This window comes from Panthera tigris, chromosome D1, assembly GCF_018350195.1.
Source record: "Panthera tigris isolate Pti1 chromosome D1, P.tigris_Pti1_mat1.1, whole genome shotgun sequence".
Lineage (NCBI taxonomy): Eukaryota > Metazoa > Chordata > Mammalia > Carnivora > Felidae > Panthera > Panthera tigris.
In genome coordinates this window covers 105,426,871-105,450,748 of record NC_056669.1, presented here as the reverse complement: position 1 = coordinate 105,450,748, position 23,878 = coordinate 105,426,871, and the positions used below count along the sequence as shown (strand labels likewise).

General features: G+C 51.6%; 1 protein-coding gene across 2 annotated transcripts in view; it reads left to right on the top strand.

The window, feature by feature from the left end:
* The window catches only part of AHNAK (AHNAK nucleoprotein), a 30,743-nt gene extending 8,111 nt beyond the window's left edge, over positions 1-22,632 (top strand). Inside the window, exons 2-6 of one of the 2 annotated variants that reach the window (XM_042959561.1) lie at positions 2,373-2,472; positions 2,780-2,936; positions 3,313-3,500; positions 4,456-12,090; positions 12,475-22,632. In XM_042959561.1, the coding sequence (XP_042815495.1) occupies positions 2,780-2,936; positions 3,313-3,500; positions 4,456-12,090; positions 12,475-21,750 (17,256 nt within the window). In that variant the 5' untranslated portion in view covers positions 2,373-2,472 and the 3' untranslated portion in view covers positions 21,751-22,632. Of the gene's footprint in view, positions 1-2,372; positions 2,473-2,779; positions 2,937-3,312; positions 3,501-4,455 lie in introns of both variants that reach the window. The other variant, XM_042959560.1, reaches the window with a different exon arrangement.
* The last annotated feature ends 1,246 nt before the right edge of the window (positions 22,633-23,878 follow it).

Below are 23,878 nucleotides of genomic sequence, written 5' to 3'. Positions count from 1 at the left end.
TTTGTCTATCTGGTTTTAGGCGTGACCCTTTGCATGTCTGGAGCTGTTTCGGCCCCAGTGACTCACTGGGGAAGGAGGGAGGGTGGGGCTGAGCTGTGGGCGAGGGTGAGCTGGCTCGTGTTTCCCCCCCCCTTCGCTGGCTGCTGGCTCAGGATCAGGATGCTGGGCAGAGAAAAGGGGCCCTGCTCGAGGAGGAAGAACGGGGTGCTAAGGTGGTTGGTGGCTTCAGAGGTCAGAGAAGCCCTCAGGCTGGAAGCCTTTCCCATCCCTGCCCTGCCTGGCTCCCTGTCTGCAGGGCTGGCTTCCTGGGGCTGGCCGCTGGGCGAAGGCACCTTTAAGTTGCAGCTTCGCTGTTCCGCGTGACTTCCTGTGGTGGCTCCTCTGTTTGGCATTTCTGCTCCTCCGGAGGGATGGTGATTCGCCAGCTCACACCTGTGCCCACAGGCCACTCACTGTCAGTGGCTCTGCTCGCCTCCTAGGCGGCACCCGTGTCGTAAATACTGCCTGTATGAGTTCAGGGGGTGGAGGACTGGGGTCTCTGTGGTTGTCTACCCCCCCACCCCGTGCTGTGATCTGCCTGACACCACAACTGCTAAGTGCCCAGGAGTTTCCAAGAGACACAATCCCGTCCTCAGAGGCAAACTCTTAACACTTTCAAGAAAGCTGGTAAAGGGGCGCCTGGGTGGCTCAGTGGGCCGGGCATCCGACTTCGGCTCAGGTCATGATCTCACGGTTCGTGAGTTTGAGCCCCGCGTCGGGCTCTGTGCTGACAGCTCGGAGCCTGGAGCCTGCTTCAGATTCTGTCTCTTCCTCTCTCTCTGCGCCTCCCCCACTCACGCTCTGTCTCTGTCTCTGTCTCTGTCTCTGTCTCTCTCAAAAATAAATATTAAAAAAAAAAGAAAGCTGGCAAATTAGAGGTTCGCTTTGCCCCTTTCTTTCCTTTTATATTTCATCCCCCAATCCCCGAGAAGGCTCATAAACCTTCTGGAACGTTCTGAGGCTAAATGGGTCACACCCAGAGCACCTTGCTCATAATTTATATCCGGGACAGGAACTGAGTCTTTTAAATCTCCCCATCTGGCACACGGAGCGCATTCAGCGAACGTGGCGAGGAGCTGCGAGGGAAGTTGGGTAACGATCTAATGCGGCGTGGAGCGCGGGGCTCTGCTGTCCGTCCCTTGCTGGTCTTCTCTGCCGTGTCTGGTACAGTGCTATCAGTATGCGTGTATTTATCGGCTGGTTGACTAATTCCTGAATGTAAACAGCTTCAGGGTGGGGCTTTGGGTGAGGCTCTGAGTGGTTTTTAGCATCCCCAACTTGGTTTCACAGACCATGCTTCGGGGTGACGCTGCCACCACCATTCTGTGTGGGTGGCTGTGGGCCATGGCTGTATCCAGAGGCCCGCCTCGTGTCTTCCCAGGGCACCTCTGCAGCTGACAGCTCGTCCTGTGGCCAGAGGGCATCTTTGCTCCTGAGTGCCCGCACCTATGGGGCCCTGGCTCAGCGCCCGGTGTGGGCAACCAGATGAGCCCTGACTCACCGTGTCCCCGAGGTGGCTTAGCTGTATTCAGGCCTCTCGGGCGTGGGCTGGCTCCAGGGGGGTTTGGGGCTTCTTGTTTCTCAGCTGCTGTGCCTGGAACTCCCAGCTGGTGAGGGTTCCCCTGGTCCTAAGGACTGGGTTAGACCGGGTGAGCCAGTGTCACTGTCACAGGGGAAGGAGGGCACCACTGTTCCTGTTTTCAGGGCCGCCACGGGCCCCCAGTGCTGGAGGCCCCGAGAAGGGGTGACCGCTGCAGACCCGATGCGGTGTAGGGGGAGAGAGCTGCGGACTCAGAGCCCGAGCAGAGTGGTGCTCTCGCTGTGGACTCCGGGCGCGCTGCCCTCCCCCCTCCCCCCCGCAATCTCAGTCTTTCCGTCTACAAAATGGGGACGGTAACGTTTCCCTCCTGGAGCTGTTCTAAAGAACCCACCGAGGACGGTGTGTATTGTGGAGCTCGTGTGCACCAGAACTTTTCACACACGCGCTCTCTCTCCTCCAGCCCTCCGGGAGATCCTATATCGTCTCCATTTTCACAGATGAGGAAATGGATGTTCAGGGAAGTTGAGTGACTTGGCCAGGGTCACACACACAGCTGGGAAAGATGCAGAGCCAGGGTTGATAGCTAAGTCTGGCCTCCCCTAATCCCCCTCTCTGTGATCCCAGGCTGGAGAGCCACGTAGGAATGGAATGATGACAGTGGGGAAGGTTAAGGTTTTGGTCTGGCCCAGAGAGCAGAACACTCCACCATCTCTTACGGTCCACCATCTCTTACGGTCGGGGTGCCGAGCAAGCCAGTTGTTGAGGGCGAGTGTCCTTGTCCGCTTTTCCCTAGGCCCTGTGACCGAGATTCCCGACGACGAGAGACTGAGAAGACAGGAAGGAGGGGCGGGCTCCTGGCAAGGCATCCGCTCCTGAACTGAGTCCTGCAAAAGGTCCGTGGGAGGGAGGGTGTGATGGAGGGGATGCGCAGGGGAGGGGAGGGACCCTGTGTGGCATGGGAGGCAGGGCCCTGGGTGGAAGGGATGAGGGGCTGGCTACCTCCGAAGTCGGTTGCCACCAGTGTGCACTTTCCGTATCCTCTGCGGTGCCTTGGGAACATTCCACAGTGGACACGGGCCCCTCGGAGACGCTGCTTCACTCCCTGGGAGCTCCCAGCACCAGAGATCTTTGGCTTTCTCATCTCCTCATACCCCCTGAGCCCCCACTTGTCCTGAGCCCCGTTTCCTTACCTCACCCCAGATGGAGAAGGAGGAGGAGACGACCCGGGAGCTGTTGCTGCCCAACTGGCAGGGCAGCGGCTCCCATGGGCTGACCATTGCCCAGAGGGACGACGGCGTCTTTGTGCAGGAGGTGATGCAGAACTCCCCTGCGGCCCGCACTGGGGTGGTCAAGGAGGGTGAGTCACCTCAGGGTGCGGGCTGGGTGCTGGAGTGGGGTGGAGGAGGGTGGCGGACGGAAGGGCACCGTCCCGGCGGCATCAGGGTGGTCGGTACCCGAGCCCTGCCCTCCTCTGCCCCCACTGGGGCAGCGGTGACGTAGGGCGGTGGAGACGTAGTCCCTAGTCCTCACCCCACTGCTCACGAGCTCTCTCGCTTCGGACAAATCAGTTGGCCTCCCTAAGCCTCAGTTTCTTCATCTGTGCAACGTGTATTATGGTGGTCGGACATGCGTTAAATTAAGTCAGTTCGAGGGCCCAGTGTGTGGTGGTTGTGTGCTGTTTCCCTGAGACCCTGGGTGGGGGTCTCACCAGCTTCTCGCTCCTCCCTGCTCAGGGGACCAGATTGTGGGTGCCACCATCTACTTTGACAACCTGCAATCAGGCGAGGTGACCCAGCTGCTGAACACCATGGGGCACCACACCGTGGGCCTGAAGCTTCACCGCAAGGGCGACCGCTCCCCTGAGCCTGGCCAGACCTGGACCCACGAAGTCTTCAGCTCCCGAAGCTCCGAGGTGGTTCTGGTGAGTGCCTCGGCGGCTTTTCTGTGCCCCGAGTTCCCCCTGGCCATGCCGACCTGCTGGCCACTTCCTGAGCCTTGTGCCTGCCTGCCGGACCTCTCTTGTGGTGACTTCCCCTACTTTCTCTCTTGTGCGTTCTCTGATGAGCCAGTCTGTGTGTTCCTGTTTGTGTCTGGTGTGCGGCTGATGTTGCCCCGAAAGTCTCCCGTCAGACTCTTCAGAGCCCCACAGCGTGGGGAACCTACTCACGCTGTCTGGTCCTAGATGCCAGGAGGAAGGTCAGCTGTTCTGTAAGAATCTTCGAAATAGCCTCACAGGTGCCTCACAGGCAGGCAGTTTTCAACTTCCAGAGGCCTGGACTCGTCTGTGAGTCAGAGGCTGGGAGGCAAAGTGCCTGAGGGACGTTTCTTTGCTCCTTCTGCCGGCTTCTTTATTTAACACGTAATGGGTCCTCGAAGTGACAGTGTTAACCCCAGCACACTGAGTCTCAACAAACGCTTTCTTGAGAGGTCCCTGAGAGAATTCCCCCTGCTGATTAAGTAAGCCAGTGAGTCGAGAGGATTAAGTAAGCCAGAGGGAGTCGAGAGTCGGGAGCCTAAAGGGTGAAGTCCACACAGAGATGGTCACCCAGGAGGCATCCCCGGCCCTTGACAGGCCCATCTGAATCTAGAATGGATTGTAAATCTTCCATCCACACAACGCAGCCGTCTACCCCGCTCCTCTCCCCGTGGCTTTTGCTTCCCGGAGTTTCCCCGAATAATTTGTTTTCCTCCTGTGAGGTGGCCGTCAGCCCCTTTCTTCAGCCCCCTTTGCTCTGCCCCAGGAGGCTCCGTGGGTCTCCGTTCTGGTCCCAGCTTCTTTGGGAAACAGGCAGCCATGTTGTCGGCTGGGCTGTGGCCGGGCGTCTGTGACTCGGGCAGACCCTGCTTCAACCTCTGCCGGGCGTGTCTTTCTGCAGAGCGGGGATGATGAGGAGTACCGGCGCATCTACACCACGAAGATCAAGCCTCGGCTGAAGTCGGAGGATGGCGTAGAAGGGGATCCCGGGGAGACCCAGAGCCGCACCATCACAGTGACTAGAAGGGTCACGGCCTACACTGTCGACGTGACAGGCCGTGAAGGTGCCAAGGACATCGACATCAGCAGCCCTGAGTTCAAGATCAAGATTCCACGGCATGAACTGACTGAAATCTCCACTGTGGATGTGGACACCCACCCTGGCAAGACAGTGATCAGACTGCCCTCGGGCTCGGGGGCAGTGTCTCCGACCACAGGCTCCGTCGCGGACATCCGAGCGGGGTCCGTTTCCGCTTCGGTACCAGAGCTCCAAGGTGCTGGCCCCTCGAAGCTCCAGGTCACCGTGCCTGGGATAAAGGTGGGAAGCCCGGGCGTCAGCGTCAGTGCGAAGGGCTTGGACTTGGGTGGCAAAGGAGGGGCCCAAGTTCCAGGAGTGGACATTTCGTCTTCTCTTGGGGGTGGGGCAGTAGAGGTGCAGGACCCATCTCTTGCGAGTGGCAGTAATGGGAAAATTAAAATTCCCACTCTGAAAGTGCCAAAATTTGGTGTCCCAACGGGGCCTGAGGGCCAGGTGCCAGTGGCAGAGTTGAGTGTTTCTGCACCTGAATTCTCTGCGGGGCACAAGGGAGGCAAGCCAGGCCTGACCATTGGTGGGAGCATCCAGACCCCTCAGCTCGAAGTCAGTGCTCCTTCTGCCAGTATTGAGGGGCTTGAGGGGAAGCTGAAAGGCCCCCAAATCACTGGGCCATCACTTGAGACTGGTCTAGGCCTGAAAGGTGCCAAGTCACAGGGGAGCATCGGGGTGGATGTCTCTGTGCCCAAGATTGAGGGCACCATCACTGGCTCCAATGTGGAAGTTCAAGCCCCTGACGTTGATATTCACGGGCCTGGGGGCAAACTGAATATGCCCAAGATGAAAGTTCCCAAATTCTCTGTATTAGGTTCTAAGGGAGAGGGAGCTGGCATTGATGTGACAGGTGCAGTGACTCTTCCTGGGGTCTCTGGGAACGTCAGTCTGCCTGAAGTTGCTGCCGGGGGGCTGGAAGGGAAGGTGAAGGGTACGAAAGTCAAGACTCCTGAAATGATTATTCAAAAACCTAAAATCTCCATGCAGGATGTGGATCTGAGCCTTGGGTCTCCTAAACTGAAAGGAGATATTAAGGTTTCTGCGCCTGGGGTGCACGGTGATGTTAAAGGCCCTCAAGTGGCAGTGAAAGGCGCCAAAGTGGACATAGAGACACCTAGCCTTGAGGGGACTTTGACAGGACCCAAGCTTAGTAGTCCTTCTTGGAAAACAGGCACCTATGGGATCTCTATGGCAGATGTAGACTTAAATGTGACTGCCCCTAAAGTGAAAGGGGGTGTGGACGTTGTACTCCCAAAAGTAGAAGGGAAAGTCAAAGTCCCTCAAGCTGACATCAAAGGACCCAAAGTGGACGTCAGGGCCCCAGATGTGGAAGTGCATGGCCCAGAATGGAACCTGAAAGTGCCCAAGTTCAACGCTCCAGGAGTTGGAGGGGAAGGCCCAGATGTAGATGTGAAACTACCCAAAGGAGATGTCAGTATTTCAGGGCCCAAGGTCAACGTGGAGGCCCCAAATGTCAACGTAGGGGGCCTGGGAGGCAAACTTAAAGGCCCTGATATTAAGCTGCCTGAAGTCAGTGTCAAGACACCAAAGATCTCCATGCCTGATGTGGATTTACATGTTAAAGGCCCAAAGGTAAAAGGAGAATATGATGTAACATCCCCAAAACTTGAAGGAGAACTGAAAGGCCCCAAAATGGACATTGATGCCCCGGATGTGGATGTTCATGGCCCAGACTGGCATCTGAAGATGCCCAAGATGAAAATGCCCAAATTCAGTGTTCCAGGGCTCAAAGCGGAGGGCCCAGAAGTGGATGTGAATCTTCCCAAGGCTGATGTGGACATTTCTGGGCACAAGGTGGATGTTAGTGGTCCAGATGTGAGCATTGAGGGACCAGACGGGAAATTGAAGGGACCTAAGTTCAAGATGCCCGAGATGAATATCAAAGCCCCGAAGATCTCCATGCCAGATGTGGACTTACATCTGAAAGGCCCTAAGGTAAAAGGAGAATACGATGTCACAGTGCCAAAAGTTGAAGGTGAGATCAAAGTTCCTGATGTTGAACTTAAAAGTGCCAAAGTGGATATTGATGCTCCAGATGTTGATGCTCACGGCCCAGACTGGCACCTGAAGATGCCCAAAATGAAAATGCCCAAGTTCAGCATGCCTGGCTTCAAAGCAGAGGGCCCAGAAGTGGACGTGAACCTGCCCAAGACAGACGTTGACATCTCAGGACCCACAGCAGACATTGAAGTTCCAGATGTGAATATTGAAGGACCCGAAGGAAAGCTGAAGGGTCCCAAGTTTAAGATGCCTGAAATGAATATTAAGGCCCCAAAGATCTCTATGCCTGATGTAGATTTGCATATGAAAGGTCCCAGGGTAAAAGGAGAATATGATGTTACAGTGCCAAAGCTGGAAGGGGAACTCAAAGGGCCAAAAGTAGACGTCAGTGCCCCCGATGTTGACGTTCATAGTCCTGAATGGAACCTAAAGATGCCCAAGATGAAGATGCCCAAATTTACCATGCCCAGCCTCAAAGGGGAGGGCCCAGAAGTGGACGTGAACCTGCCAAAGGCTGATGTGGACGTTTCGGCACCCAAGATAGATATTAGTGCTCCAGACTTGAGCCTTGAAGGACCAGAAGGAAAGTTGAAAGGTCCAAAGTTTAAGATGCCTGAGATGCACTTCAAAGCTCCTAAGATGACTCTGCCAGATGTTGACTTGGATCTTAAAGGACCCAAAATGAAAGGAAATCTAGATATGTCTGCACCAAAAATAGAAGGTGAAATGAAAGTTCCAGATGTGGACATCAAAGGACCTAAGGTAGACATTAAAGCACCAGATGTGGAAGTCCAAGGTGCAGACTGGAGCCTGAAAATGCCCAAGATGAAAATGCCTAAGTTCAGCATGCCCAGCCTCAAAGGGGAGGGCCCAGAAGTGGATGTGAACCTGCCCAAGGCTGACATTGACATCTCTGGACCCAAGGTGGACATTGAAGCCCCGGACGTGAGCCTTGAAGGTCCAGAAGGGAAGCTGAAAGGCCCTAAGTTTAAGATGCCCGAGATGCACTTCAAGGCTCCCAAGCTCTCCATGCCTGATGTGGACTTACACTTGAAAGGTCCCAAAGTGAAAGGGGATGTGGATGTATCTGTGCCCAAGATAGAAGGTGAAATGAAAGTGCCAGATGTGGACATCAAAGCCCCCAAAGTGGACATTGATGTTCCAGATGTGGATGTTCATGGCCCAGACTGGAACTTGAAAATGCCCAAGATGAAAATGCCCAAATTTAGCGTGCCTGGCTTCAAAGGCGAGGGCCCAGAAGTGGATGTGAACCTGCCCAAGGCTGACATTGACGTATCTGGCCCCAAGGTGGACATTGAAGCCCCAGATGTGAGCCTTGAGGGCCCAGAAGGGAAACTGAAGGGCCCCAAGTTTAAGATGCCTGAGATGCACTTCAAGGCTCCCAAGATCTCCATGCCTGATGTGAACTTGAATCTTAAGGGGCCAAAACTGAAGGGAGATGTGGACGTGTCTGTGCCTGATGTAGAAGGTGAAATAAAAGTGCCAGATGTTGACATTAAAGGGCCCAAAGTTGACATCAGTGCTCCAGATGTGGATGTTCATGGGCCAGACTGGCACCTGAAGATGCCCAAGATAAAAATGCCCAAGATCAGCATGCCAGGTTTCAAAGGAGAGGGCCCAGAAGTGGATGTGAACCTGCCCAAGGCTGACATTGATGTCTCAGGACCCAAAGTGGATGTTGAAGTTCCAGATGTGAATATTGATGGTCCAGATGCAAAAGTAAAAGGTCTTAAATTTAAGATGCCAGAAATGAATATAAAGCCTCAGAAGATATCCATGCCAGATGTTGGTTTGCATTTGAAAGGTCCTAAAATGAAAGGAGATTATGATGTTACAACTCCAAAGGTAGAAGGAGAGATAAAAGCTCCTGATGTTGACATCAAAGGGCCCAAAGTGGACATTAATGCACCAGATGTGGGGGTTCATGGCCCAGACTGGCACCTGAAGATGCCCAAGGTGAAAATGCCCAAGTTCAGCATGCCAGGCTTCAAAGGCGAGGGCCCAGAAGTGGATGTGAACCTGCCCAAGGCTGACATTGATGTCTCTGGACCCAAGGTGGACATTGATGTTCCAGATGTGAATATTGAAGGTCCAGAGGGGAAACTAAAGGGTCCCAAGTTTAAGATGCCAAGCATGAATATACAGACACACAAAATCTCTATGCCTGATGTTGGACTTAATCTGAAAGCCCCTAAACTGAAAACGGATGTCGATGTTTCCCTTCCCAAAGTGGAAGGAGACTTGAAAGGTCCTGAAGTTGACATGAAGGCCCCGAAGATGGATGTGGATGTTGGTGATATTGACATTGAAGGTCCAGAAGGAAAGCTGAAGGGCCCTAAGTTTAAGATGCCTGAGATGCACTTCAAGACCCCCAAGCTCTCCATGCCTGATGTGGACTTACACTTGAAAGGTCCCAAAGTGAAAGGGGATGTGGATGTGTCTGTGCCCAAGATAGAAGGTGAAATGAAAGTGCCAGATGTGGACATCAAAGGCCCCAAAGTGGACGTCGATGTCCCAGATGTGGATGTTCATGGCCCAGACTGGCACCTGAAGATGCCCAAGGTGAAAATGCCCAAGTTCAGCATGCCTGGCTTCAAGGGTGAGGGCCCAGAAGTGGATGTGAACCTGCCCAAGGCTGACATTAATGTGTCTGGCCCCAAAGTGGACATTGATGCTCCTGATTTGGATATTGAAGGACCAGAAGGAAAATTAAAGGGCTCTAAATTTAAGATGCCTAAGTTGAATATCAAAGCTCCTAAGATATCCATGCCAGATGTGGACTTGAATTTGAAGGGACCCAAAGTGAAAGGAGAAATAGATGCTTCCGTGCCTGAACTAGAAGGTGATCTCAGAGGTCCACAAGTTGATATCAAAGGTCCTGGTGTGGATGTGGAGATGCCTGATGTTGACCTGGAATGTCCTGATGCAAAGTTGAAAGGCCTTAAGTTTAAGATGCCCGAGATGCACTTCAAGGCTCCCAAGCTCTCCATGCCTGATGTGGACTTACACTTGAAAGGTCCCAAAGTGAAAGGGGATGTGGATGTATCTGTGCCCAAGATAGAAGGTGAAATGAAAGTGCCAGATGTGGACATCAAAGGCCCCAAAGTGGACATTGATGTCCCAGATGTGGATGTTCATGGCCCAGACTGGAACTTGAAAATGCCCAAGATGAAAATGCCCAAATTTAGCATGCCTGGCTTCAAAGGCGAGGGCCCAGAAGTGGATGTGAACCTGCCCAAGGCTGACATTGACGTATCTGGCCCCAAGGTGGACATTGAAGCCCCAGATGTGAGCCTTGAGGGCCCAGAAGGGAAGCTGAAGGGCCCCAAGTTTAAGATGCCTGAGATGCACTTCAAGGCTCCCAAGATCTCCATGCCTGATGTGAACTTGAATCTTAAGGGGCCAAAACTGAAGGGCGATGTGGATGTATCTGTGCCAAAATTGGAAGGAGATTTGAAAGGCCCCAGTGTGGATGTGGAGATGCCTGATGTTGACCTGGAATGTCCTGATGCAAAGTTGAAAGGCCCTAAGTTTAAGATGCCAGACATGCACTTCAAGACCCCCAAGCTCTCCATGCCTGATGTGGATTTACACTTAAAAGGCCCCAAAGTGAAAGGGGATGTGGATGTGTCTGTGCCCAAGATAGAAGGTGAAATGAAAGTGCCAGATGTGGACATCAAAGGCCCCAAAGTGGACATTGATGCCCCAGATGTGGATGTTCATGGCCCGGAGTGGCACCTGAAGATGCCCAAGATGAAAATGCCCAAGTTCAGCATGCCTGGCTTCAAAGGCGAGGGCCCAGATGTGGATGTGAACCTGCCTAAGGCTGACATTGACATCTCTGGACCTAAGGTGGACATTGAAGCCCCGGATGTGAGCCTTGAAGGTCCAGAAGGGAAGCTGAAAGGCCCTAAGTTCAAGATGCCTGAAATGCACTTTCATGCCCCTAAGATCTCCATGCCTGATGTTGATTTTAACTTAAAAGGGCCTAAAGTCAAAGGAGACTTTGATGTTTCGGCCCCAAAGCTGGAGGGAGAGTTAAAGGGTCCAGAACTGGATGTGAAAGGCCCCAAATTGGATGTTGACATGCCAGACGTAGCTGTGGAAGGTCCAGATGGAAAATGGAAAAGTCCTAAATTTAAGATGCCAGACATGCACTTTAAAGCTCCCAAAATCTCCATGCCAGACGTCGATTTACACTTAAAAAGTCCCAAGATAAAGGGAGACGTGGATGTTGATGTTCCGAAATTGGAAGGTGACCTCAAAGGGCCAGATCTCAAAGGTGACATCAGTGGACCAGATATTGACATTGAAGGACCAGAGGGCAAATTGAAAGGTCCCAAGTTCAAGATGCCTGACATGCATTTCAAAGCCCCAAATATTTCTATGCCTGATGTGGACTTAAATTTGAAAGGACCCAAAGTCAAGGGGGATGTTGATGTGTCTGTGCCTGAGGTAGAAGGTAAAATTAAAGTACCGGATGTGAACATCAAGGGCCCCAAAGTAGACATAAATGCTCCTGATGTTCATGGCCCAGACTGGCACCTGAAGATGCCCAAAATGAAAATGCCCAAGTTCAGCATGCCTGGTTTTAAAACAGAGGGCCCAGAAGTAGATGTGAATCTTCCCAAGGCTGACATTGATGTCTCTGGACCCAAGGTTGACATTGAAGTCCCAGATATGAGCATTGAGAGTCCAGAGGGAAAGATCAAAGGGCCTAAATTTAAAATGCCAGAAATGAACATCAAAGCTCCCAAGATCTCGATGCCAGATGTAGATTTACACTTGAAAGGTCCTAAGGTCAAAGGAGATGTGGATGTTTCCCTGCCTAAGGTGGAAGGTGACCTAAAGGGCCCCAAAGTGGACATTGATGCCCCAGATGTGGATATTCAAAGCCCAGACTGGCACCTGAAGATGCCCAAGATGAAAATGCCCAAGTTCAGCATGCCAGGCTTCAAAGGAGAGGGCCCAGATGTGGACGTGAACCTGCCCAAGGCCGACATTGATGTGTCAGCACCCAAGGTGGACATCGAAGGCCCTGATGTTAACATTGAGGGACCAGAGGGAAAGTTGAAAGGTCCCAAGTTCAAGATGCCTGAGATGAACATCAAAGCCCCCAAGATCTCCATGCCTGACTTTGATTTGCACCTGAAAGGTCCTAAGGTCAAAGGAGATGTGGATGTTTCCCTGCCTAAGGTGGAAGGTGACCTAAAAGGCCCTGAAGTTGACATCAAAGGGCCCAAGGTGGACGTTGATGTCCCAGATGTGGATGTTCATGGGCCAGACTGGCACCTGAAGATGCCCAAGATAAAAATGCCCAAGATCAGCATGCCAGGCTTCAAAGGCGAGGGCCCAGAAGTGGATGTGAACCTGCCCAAGGCTGACATTGATGTCTCTGGACCCAAGGTGGATGTTGAATGCCCTGATGTGAATATTGAAGGACCTGAAGGAAAGTGGAAAAGTCCAAAGTTTAAGATGCCTGAAATGCATTTTAAGACTCCTAAGATATCTATGCCAGATATTGACCTTAATCTATCAGGTCCGAAAATAAAAGGAGATGTGGATGTCACAGGTCCTAAGTTAGAGGGAGACCTGAAAGGCCCTGAAGTTGACCTCAAAGGCCCTAAAGTGGACATTGATGTCCCAGATGTGGATGTTCATGGCCCAGACTGGCACTTGAAGATGCCCAAGATGAAAATGCCCAAGTTCAGCATGCCAGGCTTCAAAGGCGAAGGCCCAGAAGTGGATGTGAACCTGCCCAAGGCTGACATTGATGTCTCTGGACCCAAGGTGGACATTGATGTTCCAGATGTCAGTATCGAAGGTCCAGATGCAAAATTGAAGGGCTCCAAGTTCAAGATGCCAGAGATGAACATCAAAGCTCCCAAGATCTCCATGCCTGACTTTGATTTGCACCTGAAAGGTCCCAAAGTAAAGGGAGATGTGGATGTGTCTCTGCCTAAGGTGGAAGGTGACCTGAAGGCCCCTGAGGTTGACATCAAAGGCCCCAAGGTGGACGTTGATGTCCCAGATGTGGATGTGCATGGACCAGACTGGCACCTGAAGATGCCCAAAGTGAAAATGCCCAAGTTCAGCATGCCAGGCTTCAAAGGAGAAGGCCCCGATGTGGATGTGAACCTGCCCAAGGCCGACATTGATGTATCAGCACCCAAGGTGGACATCGAAGGCCCTGATGTTAACATTGAGGGACCAGAGGGAAAGTTGAAAGGTCCCAAGTTCAAGATGCCTGAGATGAACATCAAAGCCCCCAAGATCTCCATGCCTGACTTTGATTTGCACCTGAAAGGTCCTAAGGTCAAAGGAGATGTGGATGTTTCCCTGCCTAAGGTGGAAGGTGACCTAAAAGGCCCTGAAGTTGACATCAAAGGGCCCAAGGTGGACGTTGATGTCCCAGATGTGGATGTTCATGGGCCAGACTGGCACCTGAAGATGCCCAAGGTGAAAATGCCCAAGTTCAGCATGCCAGGCTTTAAAGGCGAGGGCCCAGAAGTGGATGTGAACCTTCCCAAGGCTGATGTTGATGTGGCTGGACCCAAGGTGGACATTGTAGGCCCTGATGTTAACATTGAGGGACCAGAGGGAAAGTTGAAAGGTCCCAAGTTCAAGATGCCTGAGATGAACATCAAAGCCCCCAAGATCTCCATGCCTGACATTGATCTTAACCTGAAGGGCCCTAAAGTGAAGGGTGATGTGGATGTGTCTTTACCAAAAGTGGAAGGTGAGATTAAAGTTCCTGAAGTAGATATTAAAGGCCCTAAAGTCGACGTTGATGTCCCGGATGTGGATGTGCATGGCCCAGACTGGCACCTGAAGATGCCCAAGATAAAAATGCCCAAGATCAGCATGCCAGGCTTCAAAGGCGAGGGCCCAGAAGTGGATGTGAACCTGCCCAAGGCGGACATTGATGTCTCTGGACCCAAGGTGGATGTGGAAGTTCCAGATGTGCATATTGAAGGTCCAGATGCAAAACTGAAGGGCCCTAAGTTCAAGATGCCAGAGATGAACATCAAAGCTCCCAAGATCTCCATGCCTGATTTGGACATTAATCTCAAAGGCCCTAAAATGAAAGGAGAGGCGGATGTTTCCCTTCCAAACGTAGAAGGTGATTTGAAAGGACCTACTCTTGACATCAAGGGCCCAAAGATAGATGTAGATGCTCCAGATATTGACATCCATGGCCCTGAAGGCAAATTAAAAGGTCCCAAACTGAAGATGCCAGACATGCATGTGAACATGCCTAAGATCTCCATGCCTGAAATTGACCTGAATTTGAAAGGCCCAAAGCTTAAGGGAGATGTTGATGTTTCTGGGCCCAAATTAGAAGGTGACATTAAAGCTCCCAAGTTGGATGTAAAGGGTCCAGAAGTGGACATTTCTGGTCCTAAGCTCAGTCTTGAAGGCAAGTCAAAGAAATCACGTTTTAAGCTTCCTAAATTTAATTTTTCGGGCTCCAAAGTTCAGACACCTGAGGTGGATGCCAAAGTTAAAAAGCCGGATATTGATGTGACAGGTCCAAAAGTTGATATTAATGCTCCTGATGTTGAGGTCCAAGGAAAAGCGAAAGGATCCAAGTTCAAAATGCCTTTCCTGAGTATTTCATCTCCTAAAGTTTCTATGCCTGATGTGGAGTTAAATCTGAAAGGCCCTAAAGTCAAAGGAGACTTGGATGTTACAGCTCCTAATTTAGAAGGTGACTTGAAAGGACCCAAAGTGGATATTAAGGCCCCAGAAGTTCATCTTGATGCACCCGATGTGGATGTGCATGGTCCAGATTGGAACTTGAAAATGCCCAAAATGAAAATGCCCAAGTTTGGTGTGCCTGGCTTAAAAGCAGAAGGGCCAGAAATGGCTGTGGATCTGCCCAAAGGAGATATCAACATAGAGGGTCCCAGAATGGACATTGAGGGCCCAGAAATCAATGTGGAAGGTGTAGAAGGAGGCTTAAAAGGTCCCAAACTCAAGATGCCAGACATGAATATCAAAACTCCCAAGATCTCCATGCCTGACATTGATTTAAACCTGAAGGGCCCCAAGGTGAAAGGTGATATTGATGTTTCTCTGCCCAAAGTTGAAGGGGATCTGAAAGGGCCAGAGATCGATATCAGAGGCCCTAAAGTGGACGTTGATGTCCCTGACGTGGATGTGCATGGCCCAGACTGGCACCTGAAAATGCCCAAGGTGAAAATGCCCAAGTTTAGCATGCCAGGTTTCAAAGGTGAGGGCCCAGACGTGGATGTTACTCTCCCTAAGGCTGACATTGATATTTCTGGCCCCAAAGTGGACATTGATGCCCCAGATGTGAATATTGAAGGTCCAGATGCAAAACTGAAGGGCCCCAAGTTCAAGATGCCTGAGATGAACATCAAAGCTCCTAAAATCTCCATGCCTGACTTTGATCTGAACTTAAAGGGCCCCAAAATGAAAGGTGATGTGGATATGTCTTTGCCAAAAGTAGAAGGTGACTTAAAGGGCCCTGAGATGGACATCAAGGGCCCCAAATTGGACATTGACACTCCTGATATTAACATTGAAGGCCCAGAGGGAAAATTGAAGGGGCCCAAATTCAAGATGCCAGAGATGCACCTAAAGACTCCAAAGATTTCCATGCCTGACATTGATTTAAACCTGAAGGGCCCCAAGGTGAAGGGTGATGTGGACGTTTCCCTTCCCAAGCTTGAAGGGGATCTGAAAGGCCCTGAAGTGGACCTCAAAGGTCCCAAGGTGGACATTGATGCCCCTGATGTGGATGTTCATGGACCAGACTGGCACCTGAAGATGCCCAAGATAAAAATGCCCAAGATCAGCATGCCAGGCTTCAAAGGAGAGGGCCCAGATGTGGACGTGAACCTGCCCAAGGCCGACATTGATGTATCAGCACCCAAGGTGGACATCGAAGGCCCTGATGTTAACATTGAGGGACCAGAGGGAAAGTTGAAAGGTCCCAAGTTCAAGATGCCTGAGATGAACATCAAAGCCCCCAAGATCTCCATGCCTGACTTTGATTTGCACCTGAAAGGTCCTAAGGTCAAAGGAGATGTGGATGTTTCCCTGCCTAAGGTGGAAGGTGACCTAAAAGGCCCTGAAGTTGACATCAAAGGGCCCAAGGTGGACGTTGATGTCCCAGATGTGGATGTTCATGGGCCAGACTGGCACCTGAAGATGCCCAAGATAAAAATGCCCAAGATCAGCATGCCAGGCTTCAAAGGCGAGGGCCCAGAAGTGGATGTGAACCTGCCCAAGGCTGACATTGATGTATCAGCACCCAAGGTGGACATTGAAGGCCCTGATGTTAACATTGAGGGACCAGAGGGAAAGTTGAAAGGTCCTAAGTTCAAGATGCCTGAGATGAACATCAAAGCCCCCAAGATCTCCATGCCTGACTTTGATTTGCACCTGAAAGGTCCCAAGGTAAAGGGAGATGTGGATGTTTCCCTGCCTAAGGTAGAAGGTGACCTAAAAGGCCCTGAAGTTGACATCAAAGGGCCCAAGGTGGACGTTGATGTCCCAGATGTGGATGTTCATGGGCCAGACTGGCACCTGAAGATGCCCAAGGTGAAAATGCCCAAGTTCAGCATGCCAGGCTTCAAAGGCGAAGGCCCAGAAGTGGATGTGAACCTGCCCAAGGCTGACATTGATGTCTCTGGCCCCAAGGTGGACATTGAAGCCCCAGATGTGAGCCTCGAGGGCCCAGAAGGGAAACTGAAGGGCCCCAAGTTTAAAATGCCTGACCTGCACCTCAAGGCCCCCAAGATCTCCATGCCTGAAGTGGACCTGAACCTGAAGGGTCCCAAGGTAAAGGGTGATGTGGATGTGTCTCTGCCCAAAGTGGAAGGTGACCTCAAGGGCCCGGAAGTTGACATCAAGGGCCCGAAAGTGGACATTGACGTCCCAGATGTGGATGTTCACGGGCCAGACTGGCACCTGAAGATGCCCAAGGTGAAAATGCCCAAGTTCAGCATGCCAGGCTTCAAAGGAGAGGGCCCAGAAGTGGATGTGAACCTGCCCAAGGCGGACATTGATGTCTCTGGACCCAAGGTGGATGTGGAAGTTCCAGATGTGCATATTGAAGGTCCAGATGCAAAACTGAAGGGCCCGAAGTTCAAGATGCCAGAGATGAACATCAAAGCTCCCAAGATCTCCATGCCTGATATTGACTTACACCTGAAAGGCCCCAAGGTAAAGGGTGATGTGGATGTGTCTTTGCCTAAAGTGGAAGGTGACCTCAAGGGCCCGGAAGTTGACATCAAAGGGCCCAACGTGGACATTGACGTCCCAGATGTGGATGTGCATGGGCCAGACTGGCACCTGAAGATGCCCAAGGTGAAAATGCCCAAGTTCAGCATGCCAGGCTTCAAAGGCGAGGGCCCAGAAGTGGATGTGAACCTGCCCAAGGCTGACATCGACATATCTGGACCCAAGGTGGACATTGATGTTCCAGATGTGAATATTGAAGGTCCAGATGCAAAACTGAAGGGCCCTAAGTTCAAGATGCCAGAGATGAACATCAAAGCTCCCAAAATCTCCATGCCTGACCTTGACTTTAATCTGAAGGGCCCCAAAATGAAGGGTGATGTAGATGTGTCTCTGCCCAAAGTGGAAGGTGACCTCAAGGGCCCTGAAATAGACATAAAGGGCCCCAAATTGGACATTGACACTCCTGATGTCAACATTGAAGGCCCAGAAGGAAAATTGAAGGGGCCCAAATTTAAGATGCCAGATATGCATATTAAAGCCCCCAAGCTCTCCATGCCTGACTTTGACTTAAATTTGAAAGGCCCAAAGGTAAAGGGGGATGTGGATCTTTCATTACCTAAGGTGGAAGGTGATCTAAAAGGGCCAGAGGTGGACATTGAAGGTCCTGAAGGGAAACTCAAAGGTCCCAAATTTAAGATGCCTGATGTCCATTTCAAAACCCCACAAATCTCCATGAGTGACATCGATTTGAACTTGAAAGGACCGAAGATAAAGGGAGATTTGGACATTTCCATTCCTAAACTGGAAGGAGATCTGAAAGGCCCCAAAGTGGATGTTAAAGGCCCTAATCTAGACATAGACACTCCTGATGTTGACATTCATGGCCCAGAAGGGAAACTGAAGGGCCCCAAGTTTAAAATGCCTGACCTGCACCTCAAGGCCCCCAAGATCTCCATGCCTGAAGTGGACCTGAACCTGAAGGGACCCAAGGTAAAGGGTGATGTGGATGTGTCTCTGCCCAAAGTGGAAGGTGACCTCAAGGGCCCGGAAGTTGACATCAAGGGCCCGAAAGTGGACATTGACGTCCCAGATGTGGATGTTCACGGGCCAGACTGGCACCTGAAGATGCCCAAGGTGAAAATGCCCAAGTTCAGCATGCCAGGCTTCAAAGGAGAGGGCCCAGAAGTGGATGTGAACCTGCCCAAGGCGGACATTGATGTCTCTGGACCCAAGGTGGATGTGGAAGTTCCAGATGTGCATATTGAAGGTCCAGATGCAAAACTGAAGGGCCCGAAGTTCAAGATGCCAGAGATGAACATCAAAGCTCCCAAGATCTCCATGCCTGATATTGACTTACACCTGAAAGGCCCCAAGGTAAAGGGTGATGTGGATGTGTCTCTGCCTAAAGTGGAAGGTGACCTCAAGGGCCCGGAAGTTGACATCAAAGGGCCCAACGTGGACATTGACGTCCCAGATGTGGATGTGCATGGGCCAGACTGGCACCTGAAGATGCCCAAGGTGAAAATGCCCAAGTTCAGCATGCCAGGCTTCAAAGGCGAGGGCCCAGAAGTGGATGTGAACCTGCCCAAGGCAGACATTGACATATCTGGACCCAAGGTGGACATTGATGTTCCAGATGTGAATATTGAAGGTCCAGATGCAAAACTGAAGGGCCCTAAGTTCAAGATGCCAGAGATAAATATCAAAGCTCCCAAAATCTCCATGCCTGATGTTGACTTGGATTTGAAAGGACCCAAAGTCAAAGGAGATTTTGATGTGTCTGTCCCTAAGATTGAAGGTACTTTCAAAGGCCCAGAAGTAGACCTTAAAGGTCCAGGTGTGGATATTGAAGGCCCTGATGTCAAGCTTAGCGGCCCAAATTTAAAGATGCCATCGCTGGATATATCTGCCCCTAAAGTAACTGTTCCTGATGTTGATTTGCATCTCAAGACACCCAAAATTGGGGTTTCTGGTCCCACGTTAGGTGGTGAACTGGACCTCAAAGGGCCCAAAGTTGATTTAGAAGCTCCCAGCTTGGATGTACACGTGGAGAGCCCAGATATCAATGTTGAGGGGCCAGATATTAAAATTCCCAAATTTAAGAAACCCAAGTTTGGATTTGGGGCAAAAAGTCCCAAAGCTGACCTCAAGCCAGCTTCCTTGGATGTGGCTGTTCCCGAGGCAGAACTGAACGTCGAGACTCCTGACATCAGTGTTGGTGGCAAGGGCAAGAAAAGCAAGTTTAAAATGCCTAAGATTCACATGAGTGGTCCTAAAATGAAGGCCAAAAAACAGGGATTTGATTTGAATGCTCCTGGGGGTGAAGTTGACGCCAGTCTCAAGACTCCTGACGTAGATGTCAACGTTGTGGGGCCAGATGCCACACTGAAAGTTGATGTGAAATCCCCCAAAACCAAGAAACCTATGTTTGGAAAGATGTACTTTCCCGATGTAGAATTTGACATTAAATCACCTAAATTTAAAGCAGAGGCCCCCCTCCCTAGCCCCAAACTAGAGGGTGAAATCCAGGCACCTGATCTGGATATTTCTTCAGGGATTAATGTGGAAGGTCCTGACCTCAAGCTGAAGGCTCCGAAGTTGAAGGTGCCAGGTGTGGATGTTTCCGGCCCCAAAATAGAGGGCGACTTCAAAGGCCCCAGGGTGCAGGCAAACTTGGATGCACCCGACATCAACATTGAAGGCCCAGATGCTAAAGTCAGAGCACCATCGTTCGGCATTTCTGCCCCTCAGGTCTCCACCCCCGATGTGAACGTTAACTTGAAAGGACCAAAGTTAAAGGGTGATGTCTCCAGTGCGGGACTGGAAGGACCAGACATAGATCTGCAAGGTCCAGAATCGAAAATCAAGTTCCCCAAGTTTTCAATGCCCAAGATCGGCGTCCCTGGTATGAAAATGGAAGGCAGAGGAGCTGAGGTCCACGCCCAGCTGCCTTCTCTTGAAGGAGGCTTGAGTGCACCGGATGTTAATCTTGAAGGAACTGATGTGTCTCTGAAGGGGCCAAGGGTAGACTTGCCTTCAGTGAACCTCTCTATGCCCAAAGTCTCTGGACCTGACCTTGACCTGAATTTGAAAGGACCAAGTTTGAAGGGAGACCTGGATGCCTCTGTTCCCAGCGTGAAGGTGCATGCCCCGGGGCTTGACCTCAGAGGTGTCGGCGGAAAGGTGAGGATGGAAGGAGATGGTGTGAAAATGCCGGGGATTGATGCCACAGCACTAAACCTTGGCCTTGGCGCGCCAGACGTGACCCTGAAGGGACCAAGCCTGCAGGGAGACGTGGCTGTCTCTGGTGACATCAAATGCCCTAAGGTATCAGTAGGTGCCCCTGATCTCAGCTTGGAGGCACCTGAAAGTGGCATTAAACTTCCCAAAATGAAGCTGCCCCAGTTTGGCATCTCCACACCAGGGTCCGACTTGGACGTCAGTGTCAAGGGGCCACAAGTGACCGGAGAACTAAAGGGGCCAGGTGCGGATGTGAACCTCGGAGGCCTGAACCTGAAAGGGCCTCAGATCTCTGGCCCTCAAATCTCAGCACCAGACATGGCCTTGAACTTGGAAGGACCAAAAATAAAAGGGAGCCTCGGGGCCACTGGTGAGGTGAAAGGCCCCGCTGTTGGAGGAGGCCTTCCGGGCATCAGCGTGCAGGGCCTCGAAGGAAACCTCCAGATGCCTGGGGTTAAGGCCTCTGGATGTGATGTGGAGCTGTCAGGTGTGAATGTGAAACTGCCAACGGGGCACATTTCTGGTCCTGAAATCAAAGGCGATCTGAAAGGTTCGGGAATAGGTTTCCAGGGTGCTGTTCCTGACATTAGCGTGAAGGGGCCTTCATTTAATATGGCATCTCCTGAGGCAGATTTCGGTGTCAGCTTGAAGGGCCCGAAAATCAAAGGAGGTGTGGATGCATCAGGGGCTGTCAGCGCCCCGGCTGTCAGTCTGGGAGAAGGGCATGTGAGTGTCAAAGGTTCTGGGGGTGAGTGGAAAGGACCCCAGGCCTCCTCCGCTCTCAACGTGGATGTGCCTAAGCTTGCCGGGGGACTTCATTTCTCAGGACCAAAGGTAGAAGGACTCCAGGGTCCTGGGCTGAGTGCGTCTGGGTCTCCAGGCCACTTGGAAAGCAGATCTGGAAAAGTAACATTCCCCAAAATGAAGATCCCCAAATTCACCTTCTCTGGCCGGGAGCTGGTTGGCAGAGAAGTGGGGGTGGATATTAACTTCCCGAAAGTGGAGGCCACTGTCCAGGCTGGTGCCGGAGAGGGCGAGTGGGAAGAGTCCGATGTAAAACTTAAAAAGTCCAAAATCAAAATGCCCAAGTTCAATTTTTCCAAACCTAAAGGGAAAGGTGGTGTCACTGGCTCACCAGAAGCATCCATTTCAGGGTCCAAAGGCGACCTGAAGAGCTCCAAGGCCAGCCTCGGTTCTCTGGAAGGAGAAGCAGAGGCGGAAACATCGTCGCCCAAAGGCAAATTCTCTTTGTTTAAAAGCAAGAAGCCGCGCCACCGCTCAAATTCCTTCAGTGACGAAAGGGAGCTGTCTGCGCCTTCCACCCCGACGGGGACTTTGGAGTTTGAAGGTGGGGAAGTGTCACTGGAAGGCGGGAAAGTCAAAGGGAAACACGGAAAGCTGAAATTTGGTACCTTCGGTGGATTGGGGTCAAAGAGCAAAGGCCATTATGAGGTGACTGGGAGCGATGACGAGGCAGGCAAGTTACAGGGCAGTGGCGTGTCCCTGGCCTCTAAGAAGTCCCGACTGTCCTCTTCTTCTAGCAATGACAGCGGGACTAAGGTTGGCATCCAGCTTCCCGAGGTGGAGCTAGTGGTTTCCAAGAAGGAGTAGCAGGTCTCTGTGTGGGTGTACATATATGTATAAAAATACATCAGCCTTGGGTGTGTTTGTATATAAACTGCAAAGAGAAACACGCCGAAAGACAGCCTCAGCATAATGCAAAGTTCTGGCCTCTGCCAGTAGCAAGCGCTGAAAAGCCAACCGCCCTTAAGCTCACGGCCGGCGCTTTACAGATAGGTAAAGAGTTCCAAGTTCGTCCAGCCCATGTGCAGAGTCAACAGTATTTGCCTTAAGATTTCAGTTTTTTTTTTTGTTTTTTTTTTTGCATTGAACGCTGAGAGCTCCTGTTTACTAAGCAAGCTTCTGTGTTTATTATCCTCATTTTTACTGAACATTGTTAGCGTTGGGGCAATGGAAACCCACTTTTTCATTGTAATGACTTTTGGGGCTTTTGTTAGTAAGGGTGGGGTGGGGTGGAAGGCAGTAGGGAGGGTCAGACCTCCATTTCTCCTAAGATTGGATCTATTCAAACAGCAAACACCCAGTGAGGGCCGAGAGGAGCCGGCGGGCAGGGCAGGGCAGGGCAGGGCGTGTGGGTGTTTCTCGACCTCTGTAGCATCACTTCTCCCCCCCCCACTCTCCCCCCCCCCCCATGGGTGGCGGTCCCAGCCAGTTTGGTGCTCATGGTGAGAGGGAATTACAATCTGTTTGCAGATTGGCCATCCCACCAGCTCCACGCGAGGGGCTTCCATTCTGTGTATCGTAGGAGAGATGTTTATCTTCATGACCGCCACATTCCTGAAACGAGTTCTGATTTCTTTTAATAAAAGTTACCGTGATTAAGAAAATGTCCCGCACTTTAATGGCAAATTAATGGAGAATGTAAGGAAATGGATGCTGTCGAAGGCAAATAAAGCTGTTTATTAACCCTGATGCCTTGTGCCTTTGCATTCTGTGTCGGGAGTATGAAGTCTGCACACCCAGCCCTGATAGTTCAGACTCAGTCCATCCAGCGGACTAGCTCGTCTCATCAGTGGCTAATGAGGGAAGTCTTCGTTGCCTGGTTCTCCGGGTGAGGCTGGCTGCGAGTAATCAAGAGAGGCTTGGCACGTTGGCCGCCCGGGCTCCAGGACCCACCCACCCGCTTTCCATCCTCAGATACGAATACACGATTTAGAAATGGTTCTGGATGGGTAAGAAGATACCAATGGGAATGGAAAATAAGACCTACTGGAGTGGTGGAAAGGGCTCTCTCTGGCTCTGAGTTACAGGCCTGCCATCTCTTTATTTATTTATTTTTTTTGTCTTTTTAAATGTATTGGTTTTTGAGAGACAAGAGAGGGACAGAGCACGAGCAGGGGAGGGGGAGAGTGAGAGGGAGACACAGAATCCGAAACAGGCTGCCGGCTCCAAGCTGTCGGCCCAGAGCCCGACGCGGGGCTCGAACCCAGGAACCTCGAGATCATGACCTGAGTTGAAGTCGGATGCTCAACCGACTGAGCCGCCCAGGCACCCCCCAGAATAAATAAGACATTTAAAAGAAACGTGAGAAACCTCTCAGCCGCCCTCTTTGACGGCAGACCCAGGCAGACCCAGGCTGGAGGCGGTGGCCTCGCAACAGGAGCCCTCCCTCCTGTGGTGACAGTTACCGTAGAAGGGGCAGCGTGGAGGAGGTGCTGGGGGCTGGAGGTACATGTCGGGGACCCATCTCAGCTGGCTTTGCTTTGCCCGCCCGCCAGCCCCTCTCATTTCCCACTCTCCCTCTCTTCTGTTGGACACCTTCATTGCCACTCACCCCTGCCCTCTCTCAGTCCCTGATGAGGATGCTTCACGGAGTCCCCAAAGTCCTGCACGGTCCTTCGGGAGGTCTTACACTCAGAAGGGGGGGAGGAGGTTGGTGGCATCAGGAGACCGGGGAGGGGCCGGGCTGGTCTCCCCAAGGTCCTTGCTCAGAGATGCACCGAGCGCCCCGCGGACCACAGCCTCACCTCGTACCTTGCTTTAGGCAGTGTGACAGTGGGTGGAAAGACTGGCCAAGGGGACATTTCAAAAATAGAATGACTTGGAAATGCACCACGTGCTCACAAATGGCAGTAAATGTTTTGCTTTCACACAAACTCATTTCTCAATCTGTCAGGGTCCCTACAGGAAACAAAATTCCACTTGAAGATTAGTTCAA